Source organism: Squalius cephalus (genome assembly GCF_949319135.1).
Source record: "Squalius cephalus genome assembly, chromosome: 14".
Classification (NCBI taxonomy): Eukaryota; Metazoa; Chordata; class Actinopteri; order Cypriniformes; family Leuciscidae; genus Squalius; species Squalius cephalus.
The window spans coordinates 34,724,339-34,744,117 of NC_137135.1; the positions used below are offsets into that span (position 1 = coordinate 34,724,339).

The window sequence follows — 19,779 nt, forward strand, 5'->3', positions numbered from 1 at the left end:
TTACGGGGAAGAAAGGGAACGTATTGGGAAGGAGGAGTCCGTGGGATCGGATTCGTACACAGTCCGTTGTTAAAACGCAGGAGAAGAGTTAGCAAAGCTTTGCTTCACATCACCGACTGGTACCCGACGCTAATGGGACTCGCGGGAGGGAACGTTTCCCAAATGGAAGGGCTTGATGGATATGACATGTGGGAAGCCATTAGCGATGGGAAAGAGTCGCCACGATTGGAGATCCTTCACAATATCGATCCGCTTTACAACGCCGCGCGACACGGATCTTTAAAAAACGGTTTTGGGATCTGGAATACTGCCGTACAGGCAGCCGTTCGAGTCGGAGACTGGAAACTTTTGACGGGAAATCCCGGATACGGAGACTGGATTCCTCCTCAGGTGCTCGGAACCTTCCCAGAATCTTGGTGGAATTTGGAGCGACACACGGAGCAAAAGAAATCCCTGTGGTTGTTTAATGTGGCGGACGATCCGTACGAGCGCTACGATCTCGCGGAGAGTCGGCCGGATGTTGTTAAGCAACTTTTGGCTCGGTTGACGTTTTACAACCGGACCGCCGTTCCCGTTCGATACCCTTCAGAAGATCCCAGAGCCGATCCCAGCCTAAACGGAGGAGCTTGGGGTCCTTGGGAAGGAGACGGAGAGAACTGGGAGGTGCTTTATCCTAGAAAGAGAAAAGTCAAGAAGCAAAAGCGGAAGTTTTGCAAAATGAAGTCATTTTTTAGGAGACTTAACATTAAAATGATGTCAAACAGGATTTGATCCGACTCATCCTGCATGAACTGACTATAGGGGCTTTCGCACCGGATAGTTCTAGGAACTAGCCACCAGGATGGTTCCTCTAGGAACGTTTTCCTACGGTGCGAACGCCCCTAATCACAGATGCTGCTGACCGAGACGTGTTATTATTACACTGCAAAACATACTTTTCTTACTTAGTATTTTTGTCATGTTTCCAGTCCAAATATCAAACATTTCTTGAATCAAGATGCATTAAAGTAGCATTTAAGATGCATTTAATTTAAAGAATTGTCAGATAATTTTGCTTGTTTTCAGCAAAAACTCACTTACCGGTAATTTTCCCCCCCGGAAACAAGACTTAATATCTTTTCTCATTTTACTACTTTAATGCATCTTGATTTAAGAAATGTTTGATATTTGGACTGGAAACATGACAGAAATACTAAGTAAGAAAAGCATTTTTGCAGTGTTTTAGGGACTTTGATTATAAATCCGCCTGGTATGATGAAGTTGATTTGAATATGAGTCCCTTGATCACATTCACTGAATCATGTGTTTCTGCTTACTTGATTTTTAACCATCCACATCATTTCTTTGCGCTTTCTGATAATGTGACCTCGAATCCCTGTGCAACGAGTGTTGAAGGAATGACTGAGTTTTGATCTGGTGTACACCTCTTATTTGTTAAAACAGTGTTAGTTAGCTGTAAGTGAATCTGTTCATTTGTACTGTATGTGACTATCTGTGTTTGTTTGCTGCTTGAATCTACAGGGTTTTAAAACCCAATGTTTTGTATTATTATTATTATTATTATATATGATAATAGATCCAATAAAACATTCTCTTTTTCACAAGTTTCCAGTGAACTGATTGCCCTCTAGTGGACGCCTGAGATTTCTTCATTGAGATCAGAGGACAAATTAAAGTGCGTGTACATTTGTTAGACTCACTAATAGCTGATTTCTTGATTTTGTTCAAAACATATGTAAGGCACATCGCCTGTTTGGCTTCTGGGACTGTGCTATACAGTAACTACACACACAGTATAAAGGTCTGCTTGTTATGTGTGTGTGTGTGTGTCTTTCAGAGAAACGGGGCGCTAGAAACCTCTGACTCTTAACCACGTGACTTTATTTTATTGAGATGCATACCAGAGAATGTCTAATAAGAAGAGAAGTTTCACTCTCAGTAAACCTCCGGCTTCTGAACTGGCTGCAGTTCCACTCTGATTCCATATGAGGGCGCTCACAGGACGAGTGCAGAATGAATGGAGGTCTATGGCGCCATTGATTGTGTGAGTGATTTATGGGAATTGGAGTAGGTAATGATTAATATTCCTGGGACGGATCCCTCTGGTGGTGAGGAGGAGGCGGTACGGGAGCCTCTTCTGTAACAGAGCCCTCCCCCTGCGAGCAGCTCCTGACGCGAGGAGGAAAACGACGCCGGGGTCTCCCACGAGGTCGAGGGGCCGGCTTCCCTGGGTGCGTCCGGTGAAACTCTTCAGTGAGTGTGGGATCTAGGATATCCCCAAAGTTGACCCAGGATCGCGAATGATGTCCTGGTTCAGATGTTCCGTCTGGCCGTTAGATTGGGGATGATAACCGGAGGTGAGGCTGATATTAACGTTGAGATGCTTGAAGAAGGAAATCCACACTCTGGAGGTGAACTGAGGGCCTTGGTCGGACACTATGTCGTCGGGTAGACCGTAGAACCGGAATACATGGTTGCAGAGGAGTTCCGCTGTTTCGAGGGATGTGGGAAGCTTAGGTAAAGGGATTAAGCGACAAGCCTTGGAGAATCAGTCAACTATGGTGAGTATGGTAGTGTATCCTTGGGAATTTGGTAGGTCAGTGATGAAGTCAATGGCAATGTGAGACCAGGGCCGAAGGGGTGTAGGTAATGGAGTCAGGAGACCGGCGGGTAGTTGTCTGGGAGATTTGGTGGTGTTGCAATTGGCACAGTTCTGGACATGTTTAGTGGCGTCAGTGGATAAAGTAGGCCACCCGAAGCGATTACGAAGTAGATGAGTGGTGGCGGTGATGCCGGGATGACCTGAACTCGGCGTTGAGTGCACTTGTTCGAGGAGTCGAGGGCGTAGAGGTTCCGGAACGAACAAGAGGTTAGCAGGGCAGTCGGAGGGAGGTGTCACTTGTTGGTTGGCGTGCTCGATCTCAGTGATTATGTCCCATTGCACGGGAGCCACCAACAGGGTTCTGGGAATGATAGTTTCAGGGGTCTGGGTTGCGAGGGTTTCTTCGGCCTGACGGGAGAGAGCGTCGGCTTTGGTGTTCTTGGTACCTGGTCGGTAAGTTACGGTGAATTGGAGAGCCCACCTAGCTTGGCGCGGGTTTAGGCGTTTGGCTGACTGAAGATATTCGAGGTTCTTGTGGTCAGTGAGTATGATAAAGGGTTGTGTTGCTCCCTCCAGCCAGTGTCGCCACTCCTCGAGAGTCTACTTCCTCTGTACTTATCATCGTCGAATTTAAATCATCAAATTCCCTCACCTCTTCCAGGCTCACCTCAGAACTCTTCCTGTCACTCTACTTCCTTTATTGGAGTTTTACTAACGACTTTCAAGGTATTATACTTCCTTTCCATAACTTTTTCATATTCTTGTCGAAATTCCTCTCTGTCTTTATTATTCATTAATAAGTTTATCTTTAGAAACTTTTCCTCTGAATCACTAATTATTCCTGATATTATTCCTTTAACCATAGCGTTTACAGAATGCTCAAAAGGTCCTGACCCTATTAAAGTCATGTGCAATTCTTTTCAATTCAGGACTATTATTCCACTATGGAAGCTTGTTTCCGCCACTGAATAAAACATTTTAAAAGATAATTGCGACTTTTTATCTCACAATTGCGAGTTTACATCTCGCAATTCTGACTTTATTTCTCGCAATTGCGACTTTATATCACACAATTCTGACTTTATATCTCAGAATTCTGACTTTATATCACGCAATTCTGACTTTATAACACATAATTGCGAGTTTATATCTCGCAATTCTGACATCTTTTCTCAGAATTGTGAGATATAAAGTCCAATTCTAAGGGGGAAAAAAAGACGGATTTTTTTTTTGTTTTTTTACCTTAGAATAGTTTATATCTCACAATTCTGACTTTATAACACGCAATTGCGACTTTATTTCACGCAATTCTGACTTTATATCTCGCAATTCTGAGAAATAAAGTCAGAATTGCGAGATGTAAACTCGCAATTGTGAGATAAAAAGTCGCAATTATCTTTTATTGTGGCGGAAAACAAGCTTCCATATTCCACCTCTGGTATCTTGTAATAATCCATCATAAATTTCTACTTCTATTTGTCCTATTTTTATTCTTTGTTTATGTTGTTCACTCGATAATTTTGATTCCTCTATATCTTCATTTGTTGCTCCCTGCATTATCAGAGCACTTCCTTCTTTATTTTCAAAATTAATTATTTCCTCTATATATTTCTCAATTTTTCCTTTATCTGCCTGTTCTCCTGATCTTTTGTTTAACCTTTTATAATCAATATCGTATATTGTTATTGTTTGTTCTTCAGGACTCTTTGATAGTATACTTTCAACTTCCTTACTTTTGCACTGTATATATACAGAACTGTTTCTGGCACCCTCTAACTTTTGTGCCCACTGTATTACCGCTGAGGCTATTTCTGTTTGTTTCATTAAATTCTCCTTTACTCAGCTGATTTCTGGATGGAAGCCACGTACGAACAAATTGCAATCTATTTCTATTGCCAATTTATTCGCATTTAACGCTGCTTCTTCCCATATTATCACCCTAGGATCACTCCAAGTATATATTCTAATATGGATTTGATTTTGTACTGTAATCTCCATCCAGCGCCGTGCACTTCGCTGGACAGTTTTTACAGCCTACACTAAATCTTTTCTTGGTTAATATCTACTATTCATGCGTATTAAACTTGTTTTCTTTATTAGGCCTAACATTTGTTGTAATTCTTTTACTTATTTATTTTTTCTTAAGTTTGTCATACGCATCCAACCTTTCTTTTAGGTTATTATTCCTATTTGAATTATTGAATTATTCTTTTTATATTTTTTTATAGGATTTCCATTCTCCTATATTAAATTTTCACACTGCAGAGATGTTTTAGTAGTGTTGTGCATGCACTTATAACCCTGACCAGGTTATTTTAATAATTCTACGATTAATTATTTTTTTGTCTATAGGATTACCTTCTCCTTTTTAGACTTATCTCATCCTCTTGAGACCATAACACTACTACTTTTATAACCCTCCCTTTGGGTTTTTCCAATAATTTGCTTTAAATTATTTTCTTCTTCTTTATTAAATCTTTTTAGGATATTTCTCACTCCTATTTAAGCTTACTTTTTATCATGTAATCTACACGACAATCTTAGTTTTTTGAGCAATTGGTTATTGATTTTGGCCAGAAATCAATAAACAATCTGCCCCTAGCACGTTGGGCGCCATGTTTTACGGTGTTTAATTTAAACCTCTTTATGGTTCTTAAATATAGACACCTTCTACCTTATTTTAATTATTCTCAGGATTAGGTCAAATAAGTTGAATTCGTTCTAAACAATATTTAAAGGTCCATACTTACAATCTAGAAGAAAGACTTCTCCATTGTTTAGTTCAGCTCAACTCTTTTATAAAGCAGAGACTTGTGGCAAGCTGGTTCTTTTTTATATCAATTACAAGTATTTTATTATTTCTATTACAATTATTTTACATACAAAATATCAAAAAATCAAAATAAAATTCAAAACTAAAAATAGTTAGTTCACAATCTTCAACATCAGGTGTCAGGCTTGGACCATCAAACAAGGGAGAGACTGTCCAGGTCTTTAACAGCTTTCTCGTTCTGTCTCACTGTACTTTTTATAATTCATCTCATATCACACCCCTTCATACATATTCAATCACATATAGACAATCTATCCAATCCCAGACCTTGAACTATTATTAACTCCTTCAGTCCTTTTACAACTTTCATATAAGAAGCCTTGCGTCTCCTTGTCTTCCTCTCGCGAGCTCGGATTCTCAGCCTTCTTCTCCTCTTGGTCTAGAACACAACCAGGTAATACTTGCATTTCTACTTCACTGAATATATGCTTTCTAATACATAGCATTATTTCTATCTATACTATTTCTTTATTTAGAAAAACCTCTTTACATTGTTTTCTTATATAAAGGTTTTCTTATAAAAAATCTCTTTACATTGTTTTCCTATATATTAATACAGGGTTAATGTAAAACACTTTCCATTAAACAAAGTTACAATTATAGTTAATATGTTTACATGATTACATGAGGCATTAATTATACCAGAATCAATTGCATATTTCACCCAACAGTGTGTATGATAACATGACAGTGAAGTCTGAGGCCTGGAGAAGAGCTCTTGATCTGGTGCTTCTCGTGCTTCAGTCTGACACCGAGATCATCACAGGGGGCGGTGAAGGAGAAGAGCTTTATCATGAGCTCATGTATCTGTGACATCTGACACTTAATTAATAGCTTTTTATCTGCATTATAATAATTATTTATAAATCAGGATGGAGTTGAAACCAAACAACCTTTTTTTTTTTTTTTCATACACTCTCCAACTCTGAAGATCCTTTTCCAAGAAGCTCAGCGCCTGAACATGTTTTGTAAAAACGTGCTGCAATAATGACATGTGCTGATCTAATGTAAAAATAAAATAAAACATGGATGTTTTTGTTTTTTATACATTTTTTTGTCTGATTCTTTTCATACAATAAATACATCTAAATTTATAATTTACATATAATTTCTATCTTATCTACTGTATCTATCTGTCTATCTATTAATTTGTTCTGTCTATCAGTTTATATCTATCTGCTGTCTGTCTGTCTGTCTATCTATATTCATTTGTTCTATCTATCTATCTATCTATCTATCTATCCATTTGACCATCTGTTCATCTATCCATCCATTAATCAGTCTGTCTGTCTGTCTGTCTATCTATCTGTCTATCTATCTATCTATCTATCTATCTATCTATCTATCTATCTATCTGTCTGTCTGTCTGTCTGTCTGTCTATCTATCTATCTATCTATCTATCTATCCATTTGACCATCTGTTCATCTGTTCATCTATCCATCCATTAATCAGTCTGTCTGTCTGTCTGTCTGTCTGTCTATCTATTTGTCTATCTATCTGTCTGTCTATCTATCTATCTATCTATCTATCTATCTATCTATCTATCTATATATCTATCTATCTATCTATCTATCTGTCTGTCTGTCTGTCTGTCTGTCTATCTGTCTGTCTGTCTATCTATCTATCTATCTATCTATCTATCTATCTATCTATCTATTTATCTATTTATCTATCTATCTATCTATCTATCTATTTATCTATTTATCTATCTATCTATCTATCTATCTGTCTGTCTGTCTGTCTGTATGTCCATTCATGGGGCGCAGCTGTAATTTCCATCCTCCTAACACTTATGTTTTCTAGGGTACAACACTGCCGCCACCTGGACATAAATGTGCATTGCATCTCAACGCTTAATACTACATTTACATCTCGACTCTTAGCGAATAGTAGCCATAGACAGAATATAAACTGGACACAGCGACCCCCATAGGGATTCAACGGAGAAAAGTGAAGTCAATTAGAAGCTCTCACTTCCTGATGGTGAGCGACTGCGCAGACTCAAACTGAGCTTGACGACGTAGATGTGACGTGAGAAACCCGTCTGTCTTCTAGTAGCTGTGCCGAGAGAAATTTGGATCATTCCCTTCCGAAACTTGCAGAGACGGAGAGTGTGAGTATGCTGTCCATGAGCTCGGAGCAGGAGCAACTTTATGGCCAACCTTGAGACCTCAGAATTAGGGAGATATTCAAAATGGGGGGGGGGGGGGGGGGGGGGGGGGGACTCGAACTCATACTCATATATATCACACACACAAACGGAAAGAAAAATGTAATTCATTTATTTGACAAATTCAATTCCTTAAGGCCTCTCCTCAGGAGGTTACACCCTAATTTGTAACTTACAATAACAACAACACTCCTCTACTAGGGGTTGTTGCACGACTACTACTAGTCGATTTCTTATCAAAACAATACTCGAGTTACTCGACTACTCGTGGTTCATGCTACTGTAAATGAAAAGACATGAAATAGCTAGGCTAGATCTTATCAATAAACATTTATTACTTCATAGCCTAATGCAACAATTACATAAGTAAACTCTCAAAACATTATAATTATGACATTTCATTTTTAAATTATCATGTAACAGTCTAAAGCTAAATAAATAGCTGCTGTTCTTGCCTTTCATTTCAGACGTCTGCTTCTAGGGGCCGTTCACATATCGCGTCTTTTTCGCGCTCAAGGTCGTTATTTCAACCGTAGGCGCGCGGCCGCGGTGAGCACGCTCATAATGGAAGCAACGTGGTGCGCTAGTTTTTCCAGGCGGGTTTTCCTTCTCATCTCCAGAAATATATCTAGTAGTAAAGCTAATGTGAGGGCTAGAAATCAATTAATCCTTTGCTGATACTTCTTCGTCGTCATCATGGAGAGCGCAGTTTGGTTGCATAGCAACGACAGACGCCATGGGAGCGCAAGCGTTTGGTCTGAAACGGCGCCCAGTGACGGATGGTGTAGCAATATTGTTGTCCGGGTGGAAATCGGGAGAAATTCGGGAGAAAGGTCGGTCCGGGAGATTTTCGGGAGGGGCTTTGAAATTCGGGAGTCTCCCGGACAAATCGGGAGGGTTGGCATGTATGCCTCTATGGGCTTCTCCCTTGACTTTATCGGACTTTATGCCTCCACGTCCCCCCGACTGACTGCAAGCTTCTCCTCCTGTCTATACGGTCATTTCCAGAGAGTCGTGTGATTATGACGCAATTGTTAGCCTGTTTTTACAAAAACTGCTTCTACGGGGCCATAACGTAAGATACAAGGTAATGGAGCCTTTTATACATTGTCGTGTTTCTTTAGAAATAAATAATGGACAAATGGAGTCTTTAAACCAGGGGTTTTCAACCGGTGGTCCGCGGCGGCATTGCATGTGGTCCGTGATATGCATTCCAGCCTACGTAATTTCACTATTAAAGGTAGGGTAGGTAGGAATTGTCTAAAAAACTTATTTTCCAAATTTGTTTAAACTTTATTTATATATCAATACATAATTAAAATGTAAGTACTCTGAAAAAGAAAGTATAAAAATCGAGTGTCTGTAGACCTCTCACGACTGTTTTAAAGACAGCTCATTATTTCCATTCACTCCACCCCCTCCATTCTGGGCTCCTTCCAAAGCCACGCCCCCAAAACACATGAACGCGCGACTCCGACCGCTGAGCTGGAAGACGCATTATTTACCTGAGACGAGTGGAGAGGAAGGAGCACCGTGCATGTAGTGACATCATGTCAGAATCACATTGTAAGGCCCGTTATATTGGCCCAATCTGCCGGTCTGCCAATACACGGGGAAGGTTATCACGTGTTCTTGTCCTCACTCATGCAAAGTATTGGTTGGTTAAATTTGTAATACATTAATCATGTATTCTCTCGTAATTTCATCTGACTCCATAAATGAAAGGTTTTAATAATATCTGTGCCTCACTAAAAGTGAGCGAATGTTTGACTATTCCATTTAACTCTTCAATGAAAATAATGTCAAAGTCAGTTAGAATAATCAAATGTAACAATTTATTATGTCAGGTAAATGTATCATGCCAATTTCATAATCAATTCAAAGATAATCGATACAAAACATCAAATGCTTTGGAATAGAGAGAAGAGGCAAACCCAACTTTAAGAAATACGTGAGGCTAAGAGATCTCTCTCTCAGCCTCACGGGCCGATCTGAAGTACAGAAAAGGCCCCGATCTCCCTGCTGCATCTCATTAAATAGTCAGACCTCTTTCACCTGGTACCATGTGCTAACAATAGAAATTTGCATTCAGAGGTACACTGTAGCACCTCTTGGGGGTGCGTGACCATTTGCTTGAGAGACCAACCCCTCCTTGTATGCTAGTTATCCGTAAACCTTCAAAAACCTTATTACCTTGTGTTTTACTTATTCTGGAAATAGGACATTTGTACCAGTCGCACTGTGACATTTTAAATGATACCAAACATGAAAATACTCTGATAATCATTTACATTAAACTATACATTTTCTTGGGAGAAATCAGGTGATCATCTGAGCATGAGAGAGAGGGGGTGAGGGGAGAGGGAAAGAGATGTAGATTAGGATGACTAGGAGGTGAGACTTTCGTCTCAATGGTGCATGAGGGCCAGTTCAAATGGTGATCTCCAGAGAGGTCCTTTTGTCCTCTAAGGGTCTGGTCACCCCCAAAACAGACTGTCTGGAATTTCCTAATTTATCAATTCTTACAGTGTCATGAAGGCTCTTCACTCTTCTCGTCTCTACGCCTGGCTGGCATAGATCTAGAAAAAGGAAAGTAGGTCGTTACACAGTGCTTGTTATTCTGTTTGTGCTTTTTGAGGATCTTTTCCATTCCTACGAACAGTGGACACCAATCTCACAAACGCCTGCAACTGTTACCTTCATTTTCTTGGTATAAACGAATGTATTTGGGTTGATTCAGCAATATCAACTTGGTAACATTAGTTAATGTATTAACTAACATGAACTAACCATGAGCAATAGTATTTGTTACAGTATTTATTAACCTTTTTTAATAAAAATACAGCTGTTCATGTTAGTTCATAGTGCATTAACTAATGTTCACCAATACAACCTTTGATTTTAATAACGTATTAGTAAATGTTGAAATTAATATTAACTAAGATTAATAAATGCTGAAGTATTGTTTATTCTTAGTTCATGTTAACTAATGTAAAGTGGGCTACACTTTATTTTAAGGTGTCAATGTTACAGTGTAATTATATATTTAAGTACGGAGTAATATTAAGCAACTACATGTACTTACTATAGGGTTAGGGTTTGTTAGTTGCATGTAATTATGCATAATTTACTGTTATTACTACGGTAAGTAACATATGTAACAAGGACACTGTAAAATAAAGTGTTACTGTTATTGCTATGGTAAGTACATGTAACAAGGACACTGTAAAATAAAGTGTTACCGTTAACTTAGATGTCTATAAGAAGATGTGATTGTCTTGAACTCACCTTTTGCAGAAGAGTTTGAAAGTTCTGCATAAACGTTTGGCTGTTAACCTCTCTGTACGATGATTCGCACTGAGCTTTCTGAAACAGAACATTGTACACGTCAGAACTGCATGCAATCATGTTTCATTTTTACCATGTAAACACTCAAAAATAAAGGTTCCAAAAGGGTGTTTTTTATTCTCTCCAAAGAACATTTCAGTGAGCAGTTCTTATAGGAAACCCTTTTTATTAGTGGGAAGATAATTTTTCCACTATAACGAAGCTTTAGTGGAATGGAAAGTTTCCATGGATGTTAACAGTTCTTCATGGAACCATCGACGCCAATAAGGACTTTTATTTTTAAGAGTGTAGAAAATGTTCATTTCCATGTGTTGCTTTGTTTCTCACCTGTGTCTCTTCCAGACTGCAAATGGGCAACCCGTTCAACTGTGAAAATAAAGAACAATGAATGAATAAATAAATCAGCATTTCTCATTTCTAAGTGTTTAAAACAAGGACAATGAGCAGAAGGCGTAATAAACACACACTCACAATGATTTTTTTGCCAAGCTCCCTGGAGATTTTCGCCGGGACCTTTTTAAGTTTCGCATCGGTGACCGACAGGCGGGTCAAGTTGTGCCTGAAAGATTCCAGTGCAGATGCAATGCAGCAGTCCTGTCCAAAGAAGCAAAGACAACCGTTTAACACATGCACTTTCTTTCATTTATCTTTTTACTTATTAATGAGTTCAGATGCAGTGGATTTTTAGGCAAACCCCGTATGAAAGCCTCTCGGTACACGGGTCAAGGAATCGATTCTGTTTTCTGAAACCACCCAACAATGATCTCTCTCTCTCTCTCTCTCTCTCTCTCTCTCTCTCTCTCTCTCTTCCTCTCTTCCTGTCATTATTGCATGCAGACATCTATACATCTTGACTTCAAATTTCCCTTCTGCTCATTAAGCAGTTTTCACAGAAACTATGAGGAAACTCTTTCTTTCCACACTGAACCCAGAGAGCGTTTTCTGCTTGAGAGTGCACAGAAACTGCAACTTTCATTAAGAAGTCATTATGAAACAAATGTTACTGTAAAAAATGCATACAATAATAATAATAAACACCAGCAGAAGAAGAAAAGGTTCTAAATGGAACCTTCAAGGGGTTCCGTCAGGCGCTACACTTATAGAAGCTTTTAGGGGTTCAGGGTTCAATAATTTTGTGTTATTTTATATTTTAATTACATTTCATAAACTAAGCAGCTCGTAAACATAATCCCAAGGGAAAAAATTAAATAAGCTGTTAAAACATTAAAGTATTATGCAATCATTAAAGGCAGTTCTTTAGAACCCTAAAGTTCTATTTAGAACCCCATTGTAAGAACTGCAGCAGGTTTAACTGTGAAACAGGACACATCTGGGTTACACTTTATTTTAAGGTGTCATTGTTACAGTGTAATTATATATTTAAGTACTGAGTAATATTAAGCAACTACATGTACTTACTATAGGGTTAGGGTAGGATTAGGGTTTGGTTGAGGGTTAGTTGCATGTAATTTTGCATAATTTACTGTTATTACTACGGTAAGTACATGTAACGTAACAAGGACACTGTTAAAGTGTTACCAAATCTGTTTTAGCATATTATCTACTCATCAGATTTCTCCTAAATGAAGCAAACTTTCTCCTGACCGACTCTAATCTAAAAAAGAAGCGATTACAAATCTAGTGGAAAAGCATGACGAAAAGCATGACTAAAAGTTGTTATTTCTGTCTTGATTTCAGCTCAGCAAACTGGATTCATTGAAATGTTGTTCATCAACCCACACGTTCTGAGCGCATTTGAAAATCAATTAGTCTGTATTTGAAGTGAAACCCGCTGAGTTTAAGGTGGGCTGTAATCACAGAAGCGTCTTTATATCACAGCAGGGTCGAATCACTGAGTCATGCAGAAACCGCTACGAAAACGAGAACCCTAATTATGTGCTCGTCCAGACATGAAAATGGAGCAGAAGAGTTGCTTACCTTCAGTTCATTGGTGATGATGGGTGAGTAGATCAAAGTTGTGCTTTTGCCCTTTTTAAAAAAAAAAAGAAGAAAAAAAAAATCAGATTTGAAAAACGTGTAAAATGAACGCAGCAGATCCCAGCCGTAGATGTTTCGAAATCAACTTACCATTGCTTTCTTAATCTTCCCAAGGTCTTTCATGACTTTGCCGAGCGTGAGTATTATCGGCGAATCTTGAGCCTGCGAAACGAGCCAACACGCCACTGCGAACAGAACACACACAGACGCCTTCATGTTTAAGATGCAAAGTTTCTTCTCTAAAGCAAACAATGTCTAATAGGAAGAGAATTGGCACTCTATAGTATGGCAAGCCGTTTTAACTTTTATTCATTTCCAGGATATGAATCCTTGATATCAACAATTCAATTTTCACTAGTTAAAATGATAGTTATTGATATCAGGAATTAGATTTCTAGTAACATTGGCTATTTTTGATATCAGAAATTACATTTCCACCAGTAACAATGCTAATTCTTGATATCCAAAATTAAAATTTCACTAGTTAAAATGACAATTCTTGATATCAACAATTGAACAATTTCAACTAGTAAAAACTATAATTCTTGATATCTGTAATTGTATTTTCACTAGTGAAATGTCACCATAGGCTGCCATTCAAAATCAGTTGTTGATATCAAGAATTGATTTACTAGTTGAAATTCCAGTTTCACATATCAGAAAAACAATTCTTACTAGTAAAAACATTTATTTTTGATATCAAGAATTCAGTTGTCACTAGTTGAAATGTCTATTCTTGATATCAACAATTGAATTGCTACTAGTAACAATGTTCATTTTTGATATCAATAATTCCATTTTCACTAGTGACAATGTTAATTTCTGATATCATGAATGTGATTGTTACTGGTAAGAAAGCCATTTTAGATATCTGAAATACTATTGACATCAAAAATGAAACATTTTACTAGTAGCAATTCAATTGTTGATTTCAAGAATAGACATTTCAACTAGTGACAATTGAATTATTGATATCAGTAATTCTCATTTTTTCTAGCAACAATGTAATTATCGATATCAAAAATTATATTTCTACTAGTAAGAAATCAATTCTTGATATCAACAATTGATTTTGAATTGGCAGCCTATGGTGACATTTCACTAGTGAAAATATAATTACAGATATCAACAATTAAATTTTTGATATCAAGAATGAAATTGTTGATATCAACAATTAAATTTTTGATATCAAAAAATGTAATTGTTGATATCAAAAATGTAATTCTTGATATCAACAATTCATATCCTGGAAATGAATAAAAGTTAAAACGGCTTGCCATACTCTGGTTACTTCCGGTTTCTGGACTGGCTGCAGTAACACGTCTCTGTCCATGCGGGGGCGCTCACAGGCGAGAGCAGAATGAATGGAGGTCCACTTCTCTCAGGATATAATTTTTTGTCTAGTAATTTGAATGTTGTATTCGAAAGGAGATGCAAAGAAATTAGGGTGGTCGATTTTTTAGAGTCACTTATTTGCTTTAAAAAGTCTTTTAAAGTGTCAATGATGTCATACACATCGTACGACCAGAGATACTGCTTTACGGCAATCCTTCAGTCACTACTTTGGTGCTTTCGTGCTCTGCACTTTCTTTTCTCTCGAGGCATCGACAACACAGCTGACACAGGTAAACACCATAGACTGTAAAAAATATGGACATAACGTTTGCCTATTTATAAAACAAAACAAAATATAAAACACAAACCTGCCTCTTTTCGTTTTAAATATAATATAAAAATATTAAACATTTTAATATGGTCCAGGCAATATGTGCATTTGTACTAAATAACAGATGTTGCAGTAAACAACATTACAGATCATAATCGTTGTATTAAAATTTAAAATGACAAAACTCAACCCAGTCTCTTTTTGTTAAATTTCAGTTTTTATCAATATTAGCTATTATAAAAGTATAAGTAAAAGGTAAAGTTACAAGAAGCTATACAAATAAAGCAAACAATTCAGTCAAACATAAAGTCAGCGCTCGATCTAGTCTAACCATACAACGGTAAAGTTAAATAGCTTATAAAGTTATGAAACTTCCCCTCAGCCAAAACGATTGGCCAGGGAACAAATTATATATTTACGAGACCAAAAATCGCCCGTTAGATATACACAAGACGAATTATATCTCATGTTTAACCACTACTGCAGAGACGCCAGAGTCAGCGGCAAACCTCAGAACGACAAGCCGAGGAAAGGTTGCTCCAGGCGGGGTACATGAACTCCGAGCGCCCGGTCATCGCTGGATCTCACAACTGGATACAATTTTCATAAATCTTTATAAATAAACCACAGATTTGAGCTTTAAACAACTACATTCTCACCTGAAAAACTCTTAAAACTACATTTCATGATACAGAAACAGTAGTACTATATGTCAACTGTATTAAAAAATGGCGCTTCTTATGTTGTCATTCTCCGTGGCGCTGCCTTGTCAGCTGTCAATCAAGCTGTCAATCAAAGTTAACCACGCCCTTATTTGTCATACATTTTATATCTAAATACGATCTAAACTAACGAGTTAGTAAAAAAATCACAGCCCTCATGGTTGTCAGGCACTCGGAAGCTATCGAAAAATACAATAAAAGTCCATGGGACCAACCTGTAAAAACATGAATTTATGCTGTGAAAACGGACATTTTAACATGGGGGCTATGGACATTTGCTCCCTTTTAGGACCTCGCCCTAGCAGATTTTCGATGTATTGCAGTTTTTCGCACTTCCGGGTAGGCTTCATTTTTCAGATCAGAATGTTGCCGCTTGGGGGAGAAGTGCCACTCAATAAACTTGGTAAACACACAACACAGCTGACACAGGTAAACACACGACACAGCCGACACAGGTAAACACACGACACAGCCGACACAGGGAAACACACGACACAGCTGACACAGGCAAACACACGACACAGCTGACAAAGGTAAATACACGACACAGCCGACACAGGTAAACACACGACACAGCCGACACAGGCAAACACACGACACAGCCGACACAGGTAAACACACGACACAGCCGACACAGGGAAACACACGACACAGCTGACACAGGTAAACACACGACACAGCCGACACAGGCAAACACACGACACAGCCGACACAGGTAAACACACGACACAGCCGACACAGGGAAACACACGACACAGCTGACACAGGCAAACACACGACACAGCTGACAAAGGTAAATACACGACACAGCTGACACAGGTAAACACAACACAGCTGACACAGGTAAACACACGACACAGCCGACACAGGGAAACACACGACACAGCTGACACAGGTAAACACACAACACAGCTGACACAGGAGAACACACAACACAGCTGACACAGGAGAACACACAACACAGCTGACACTGGCAAACACACGACACAGCCGACACAGGCAAACACACGACACAGCCGACACAGGCAAACACACGACACAGCCGACACAGGCAAACACACACGACACAGCCGACACAGGCAAACACACGACACAGCCGACACAGGCAAACACACGACACAGCCGACACAGGCAAACACACGACACAGCCGACACAGGTAAACACACGACACAGCCGACACAGGGAAACACACGACACAGCTGACAGGTAAACACACAACACAGCTGTCACAGGTAAACACAACACAGCTGACACAGGTAAACACGACACAGCTGACACAGGCAAACACACGACACAGCCGACACAGGCAAACACACGACACAGCCGACACAGGCAAACACACGACACAGCCGACACAGGCAAACACACGACACAGCCGACACAGGTAAACACACGACACAGCCGACACAGGGAAACACACGACACAGCTGACAGGTAAACACACAACACAGCTGTCACAGGTAAACACAACACAGCTGACACAGGTAAACACGACACAGCTGACACAGGTAAACACACAACACAGCTGACACACGTAAACACACGACACAGCCGACACAGGTAAATACACGACACAGCCGACACAGGGAAACACACGACACAGCTGACACAGGCAAACACACGACACAGCCGACACAGGTAAATACACGACACAGCCGACACAGGGAAACACACGACACAGCCGACACAGGTAAACACACGACACAGCTGACACAGAGAAACACACGACACAGCTGACACAGGTAAACACACAACACAGCTGACACAGGTAAACACACAACACAGCTGACACAGGCAAACACACAACACAGCTGACACAGGTAAACACACGACACAGCTGACACAGGGAAACACACGACACAGCTGACACAGAGAAACACACGACACAGCCGACACAGGTAAATACACGACACAGCCGACACAGGGAAACACACGACACAGCCGACACAGGTAAACACACGACACAGCTGACACAGGTAAATACACGACACAGCTGACACAGGGAAACACACGACACAGCTGACACAGGTAAATACACGACACAGCTGACACAGGGAAACACACGACACAGCTGACACAGGTAAACACACAACACAGCTGACACAGGTAAACACACGACACAGCTGACACAGGTAAATACACGACACAGCTGACACAGGGAAACACACGACACAGCTGACACAGGTAAACACACAACACAGCTGACACAGGTAAACACACGACACAGCTGACACAGGTAAATACACGACACAGCCGACACAGGGAAACACACGACACAGCCGACACAGGTAAACACACGACACAGCTGACACAGGTAAATACACGACACAGCTGACACAGGGAAACACACAACACAGCTGACACAGGTAAATACACGACACAGCTGACACAGGGAAACACACGACACAGCTGACACAGGTAAACACACAACACAGCTGACACAGGTAAACACACGACACAGCTGACACAGGTAAATACACGACACAGCTGACACAGGGAAACACACGACACAGCCGACACAGGTAAACACACGACACAGCTGACACAGGTAAATACACGACACAGCTGACACAGGGAAACACACAACACAGCTGACACAGGTAAATACACGACACAGCTGACACAGGGAAACACACGACACAGCTGACACAGGTAAACACACGACACAGCCGACACAGGTAAACACACGACACAGCCGACACAGGTAAACACACAACACAGCTGACACAGGCAAACACACGACACAGCTGACACAGGTAAATACACAACACAGCTGAAACAGGTAAACACACGACACAGCTGACACAGGTAAATACACAACACAGCTGAAACAGGTAAACACACGACACAGCTGACACAGGTAAATACACAACACAGCTGAAACAGGTAAACACACAACACAGCTGACACAGGTAAACACACGACACAGCCGACACAGGTAAACACACGACACAGCCGACACAGGGAAACACACGACACAGCCGACACAGGCAAACACACGACACAGCTGACACAGGTAAATACACAACACAGCTGAAACAGGTAAACACACAACACAGCTGACACAGGGAAACACACAACACAGCTGACACAGGGAAACACACGACACAGCTGACACAGGCAAACACACGACACAGCTGACACACGTAAACACACGACACAGCCGACACAGGGAAACACACGACACAGCTGACACAGGCAAACACACGACACAGCTGACACACGTAAACACACGACACAGCCGACACAGGTAAATACACGACACAGCTGACACAGGCAAACACACGACACAGCTGACACAGGCAAACACACGACACAGCCGACACAGGTAAATACACGACACAGCCGACACACGACACAGCTGACACAGGCAAACACACGACACAGCTGACACACGTAAACACACGACACAGCCGACACAGGGAAACACACGACACAGCTGACACAGGCAAACACACGACACAGCTGACACACGTAAACACACGACACAGCCGACACAGGTAAATACACGACACAGCTGACACAGGCAAACACACGACACAGCTGACACAGGCAAACACACGACACAGCCGACACAGGTAAATACACGACACAGCCGACACAGGGAAACACACGACACAGCCGACACAGGTAAACACACAACACAGCTGACACAGGGAAACACACAACACAGCTGACACAGGTAAACACACGACACAGCCGACACAGGTAAACACACGACACAGCCGACACAGGTAAATACACGACACAGCCGACACAGGTAAACACACGACACAGCCGACACAGGTAAACACACGACACAGCCGACACAGGTAAACACACGACACAGCTGACACACGTAAACACACGACACAGCCGACACAGGGAAACACACGACACAGCCGACACAGGGAAACACACGACACAGCCGACACAGGGAAACACACGACACAGCCGACACAGGGAAACACACGACACAGCTGACACAGAGAAACACACGACACAGCTGACACAGGGAAACACACAACACAGCTGACACAGGTAAATACACGACACAGCCGACACAGGTAAACACACGACACAGCCGACACAGGTAAATACACAACACAGCTGACACAGAGAAACACACGACACAGCTGACACAGAGAAACACACGACACAGCTGACACAGGTAAACACACAACACAGCTGACACAGGGAAACACACAACACAGCTGACACAGGTAAACACACAACACAGCTGAAACAGGCAAATACACAACACAGCTGACACAGGGAAATACACAACACAGCTGACACAGGTAAACACACAACACAGCTGACACAGGGAAATACACAACACAGCTGACACAGGCAAATACACAACACAGCTGACACAGGCAAACACACAACACAGCTGACACAGGTAAACACACAACACAGCTGACACAACACAGCTGACACAGGCAAACACACAACA

General features: G+C 40.7%; 2 protein-coding genes across 2 annotated transcripts in view; one reads left to right on the top strand and one right to left on the bottom strand.

Annotated features, from left to right (window-relative positions):
* The window catches only part of arsia (arylsulfatase family, member Ia), a 5,226-nt gene extending 4,397 nt beyond the window's left edge, over window positions 1-829 (top strand). The window contains exon 2 of the mRNA XM_079891811.1: window positions 1-829. This exon is cut by the window's left edge and continues 622 nt beyond it. Within this exon, the coding sequence (XP_079747937.1) occupies window positions 1-771 (771 nt within the window). The 3' untranslated portion in view covers window positions 772-829.
* An 8,591-nt stretch (window positions 830-9,420) lies between these two features.
* LOC307171555 (uncharacterized protein) lies at window positions 9,421-13,239 on the bottom strand. Its single transcript, XM_079893250.1, has 6 exons — window positions 13,043-13,239; window positions 12,893-12,943; window positions 11,426-11,548; window positions 11,282-11,320; window positions 10,895-10,972; window positions 9,421-10,185 (listed from the first exon to the last, which is right to left on the bottom strand). Exons 1-6 carry the CDS (start codon window positions 13,166-13,168, stop codon window positions 10,165-10,167), a joined length of 438 nt encoding a protein of 145 aa, XP_079749376.1. The 5' UTR covers window positions 13,169-13,239; the 3' UTR covers window positions 9,421-10,164.
* Between the last annotated feature and the right edge of the window lie 6,540 nt (window positions 13,240-19,779).